This window comes from Phaethon lepturus, unplaced genomic scaffold, assembly GCF_000687285.1.
Source record: "Phaethon lepturus isolate BGI_N335 unplaced genomic scaffold, ASM68728v1 scaffold23882, whole genome shotgun sequence".
NCBI classification, from domain to species: domain Eukaryota; kingdom Metazoa; phylum Chordata; class Aves; order Phaethontiformes; family Phaethontidae; genus Phaethon; species Phaethon lepturus.
Window position 1 is genome coordinate 1 of NW_010524399.1, and position 3,731 is coordinate 3,731.

At 61.1% G+C, this 3,731-nt stretch overlaps 2 protein-coding genes across 2 annotated transcripts in view; one reads left to right on the top strand and one right to left on the bottom strand.

Moving 5' to 3' along the window:
- Window positions 1-394: 394 nt before the first annotated feature.
- On the top strand, window positions 395-2,406 carry EIF3G (eukaryotic translation initiation factor 3, subunit G; the record flags this gene model as incomplete). Its single annotated transcript, XM_010282444.1, has 9 exons — window positions 395-487; window positions 574-662; window positions 937-996; window positions 1,207-1,311; window positions 1,420-1,609; window positions 1,714-1,821; window positions 1,947-2,083; window positions 2,173-2,279; window positions 2,391-2,406. Coding segments are annotated over 9 exons (905 nt in total), but the record flags the coding sequence as incomplete, so codon positions are not given.
- A 454-nt stretch (window positions 2,407-2,860) lies between these two features.
- The window catches only part of LOC104617199 (suppressor of SWI4 1 homolog), a gene marked incomplete at its 5' end in the record, with an annotated part of 5,286 nt that continues 4,415 nt past the window's right edge, over window positions 2,861-3,731 (bottom strand). The window contains one exon of the mRNA XM_010282447.1: window positions 2,861-3,729. Coding sequence (XP_010280749.1) covers window positions 2,861-3,729 — 869 coding nt within the window. The remainder of the gene's footprint in view (window positions 3,730-3,731) is intronic.

Below are 3,731 nucleotides of genomic sequence, written 5' to 3' on the forward strand. Positions count from 1 at the left end.
CGTCCCCCTTTTTCCCTTGTTGCTCCTCCTGCTGGTAACCAGAGAATTTTTGTCGGGAAAAAGAGCAGTTGCTATTCCTGAAACAGCCCAGAGCTGTGCCCGCTCCTTGTCCAGGGCTCAAAACAGGCTCTGAGGCCGATCCTTGTGAGCAGAGTGTGCCTGACTCGGAGCAGGGAGTAGAATCTCTCTCACCATCCTTATTCCACCCATTTCAGGGGCTGAGGAAGCCATGGGAGTTGGAATAGCTGAGACTTCTTGGCTCTTTGGCCTTTTCCTTGCTTGGGGGAGAGAACAGGGCACCTCCTCCCTGCCTATGGCAGGGCACGCGGCTCTTTCCCCCTCTCCTGGGCTCGCCCCGAGCGAGGGGGTGACGCTCCCTCTTTTTTTCTCACAGATAAATGCATCACCAGCGAGCTGCTGAAGGACATCCCCCTGCCAGGGGTGCTGGGGGGCAGCCTGAGCGCCGAGGCCGAGCTGCTGAAGGGAGGTGAGAGCTGGGCAAGAGGCCAGGGGGCTGTTTTCCTGCTGCCTCCCCCACATCAGACATTATCCCACTGTCCCCCCTCCCCACAGGCCCGCTCCCCTCCCCAAAAGAGCTCATCAACGGGAACATCAAAACCATCACGGAGTATCGTGAGGAGGAGGATGGGCGCAAGGTGAAGGTGAGCACTGTCTCCTGGGCTGCCATTTTAGCTTCTCCCTGCTGCTGAGCTCCCCTTCTCCCCTTCTAGAACCCTCGGCTCTGCTCTGGCGCAGGGGCTCATCCTTGCCTGCACAGTCAGGCAGCACCAGGCAGCCACATGTCAGCAGGGACGTCCCATCACAGCCCCATTTTGACTCTGCTGCTTCTGGCAGTCCCAGACTTGGCACGTGTGGGGTGGAGGCACGTCTGCCGTCCTTCCTCCTGCATTGATCGATTCTTCTGCACCTTTACAGATCATCCGCACCTTCCGCATTGAAACCAGGAAGGCCTCCAAAGCGGTGGCCCGTCGGAAGGTGAGCGCCTTCTCCGGGAATGGAGAGGGAGGGAAATCTGTCCTCCGGCAGGAACCACTTCATTTCCCAGTCCTCTGCTTCTGCCCGTTCCTTCTCAATGTCCCAACAACCCCTCGGTGGAGAGCATTTCCCTTCCTGCATGTGTTTGGCAGCTGCTTAGGGACATGCTGTGAGAGTGAGCCCCCTTTCCTCCCTCCATTTTCTCCCCAGAACTGGAAAAAATTTGGCAACTCGGAGTTTGATGCCCCTGGCCCTAACGTGGCCACGACCACTGTGAGCGATGACGTCTTCATGACCTTCATCACCAGCAAGGAGGTGGGTTGGGTGCGGTGGGAGCTCGTGGGCCGGTGGGGAGCCCCTGGTGAGGCTGTGCCAGGGTGCGTGGTGGGTCCCACGGGACTCAGGGGTCTCCCTGTCCCGCAGGACCTGAACTGCCAGGAGGAGGAGGATCCCATGAACAAACTGAAGGGGCAGAAGATCGTCTCATGCCGTATCTGCAAGGGCGACCACTGGACTACCCGCTGTCCCTACAAGGACACCCTGGGGCCGATGCAGAAGGAATTGGCCGAGCAGTTGGGGCTGTCCACAGGCGAGAAGGAGAAGCTGCCCGGAGGTACAGCACCCCTTTATCCTGAGACGGGGGGGCAAGAGGGGGCCGCTATCTGCCTGCGGCTGTGGGGCGCCTCACCTCCTGCCTGTCGCCTTTCCTGCCCTCAGAGCCAGAGCCGGTGCAGGCTCAGCAGAGCAAGACGGGCAAGTACGTCCCCCCCAGCCTGAGAGACGGAGCCAGCCGCCGCGGGGAGTCCATGCAGCCCAACCGCAGGGGTAAGTCAAGGCCTCTGCTCGGCGTGGGGGTAGCCTCCCCGGGGCTGCTGTGTACGGCTCATGCCGGCTCTTGGTCATGGTCCCGCCAGCAGCCCTGACCTTCCTTGGTCTTCCCCCCACCCCAGCCGACGACAATGCCACCATCCGTGTCACCAACCTGTCCGAGGACACGCGTGAGACTGATCTCCAGGAGCTGTTCCGGCCTTTCGGCTCCATCTCTAGGATCTATTTAGCCAAGGACAAGACCACCGGGCAGTCTAAGGTGGGCATGGAGGCATTTTTCTCTTTCAGGGGGCCTGGGGAAAGACCCCCCCCATTTTCTCTCACCCTCTCGCTTTCTTCCCACCCCAGGGTTTCGCCTTCATCAGCTTCCACCGCCGGGAGGATGCGGCCCGGGCTATTGCCGGTGTTTCCGGATTTGGCTACGACCACCTGATCCTCAATGTGGAATGGGCCAAGTAAGTACCAGGGGTTGGCTTGGAGGATTGGGGGTGGCACATGCTCCATCTGTGCCGGGGGGCTGCACACCCTCTCCCCTCTCCTTACTGTGCTCTCTTCCTCGTCCGCAGACCTTCCACCAACTGAATCCGGTGCCATGCCAGCTCCCGGCGAGAGCAGTCGGCACTTCTAAATAAAGACACACGGTCTGGTATGCACCAAGGTGTCGATCTGAGCTGGGGTGGGGTTCACTGGGCAGGGAGCCCCCCCGTCCCTGTCCCCACAGTGTCCCTGTCACTGCCCCATCCCGTGGCAGAGCCGGGGCTGCCTCCGAGGCACGTGGTGGGGCTGGCAGCACCTGAGCCAGCGACGCAGGGAATGGCACGGCATCGCCATTCCATGTTTTTTAGGTTCATCCCTAGCTTTTAAGCTAAAAAAAAGGGGGATCTTTGCCAAAAGAAGGCATGATACGAGGCCATGCTTGTGATTTTGGCTTTAATCCTGCTTCTCACGCGTTGCTGGGAAGGAAACGCGTGCCCAAGGGCTATGCCAGGCGCTGCACAGGCTGCGCTAGCCACTTTGGGCCACCCTGGGTGGGCTCCTAGGGTACCGGCTGCAGCTCCACGTGCTCAGCTCGCTCCCTGCTGCCACAGCTGGCACCACTGCCGCAGCCGGCGCCGCAGCAGCTCTGCATGCTGTCGGCCAGGGCGGCGTAGAGCAGCGGGTGCAGGCAGATGTTGAGGTTAACGAGGATTTTGCAGACCTGAGCGGTAGCGTGGATGGCTCTGGAGACGGCGCAGTCCTCCGTGCCCGGTCGCAGCAGGCGACGCCACAAATTGAGGTTACGGAAAATGTGGTAGGGCAGGTAGGAAAAGGCGTAGAGAGCCACTCCTGCCCCTACCAGCATTCCCACCTTCCGCTTTTCCGGCGGGCTGAGGTGAGGATTACGGAAAACAGTGCGGATAATGGCGGCGTAGGAGGAGGCGGTGAGCAGGAAGGGCAGCCCGCAGCCCAGCCCGGCCAGCAGCAGGCTGTAGGGATAAAATCCCCACAGCCGCTGCGGGGCCGCACTCCCCAAACACTCGATCGCACCCTCCGCTTCTTGCAGCTCTGAAAAATAAAAGGTGGGGGCTGAGAGCCCCCCAGCCAGCACCCAAACGACCGCGCTCAGCGCCTTAGCGTGGCGTGGCTGCAGCCGTCCGTGGACCCGCAGCGGGTAAACGATGCCGAGGTAGCGGTTGAGGCTGATGCAGGTGACGAAGAAGATGCCGCCGTAAAGGTTGCAGTTGAAAAGGAAACGTTCCAGCTTGCACAGCGCCGGTCCGTAGCGCCAGTCCTTGGGCGGGTAGTAATACGCTGCCAGAAACGGCAGCGAGAGGGAGTAGAGCATCCCGCTGACGGCCAGGTGGAAGGAGTAGACGATGCCGCTGTGCCAGGAGCGCTCGCGGGCGGCCAAACCGTAAACAGGCCTA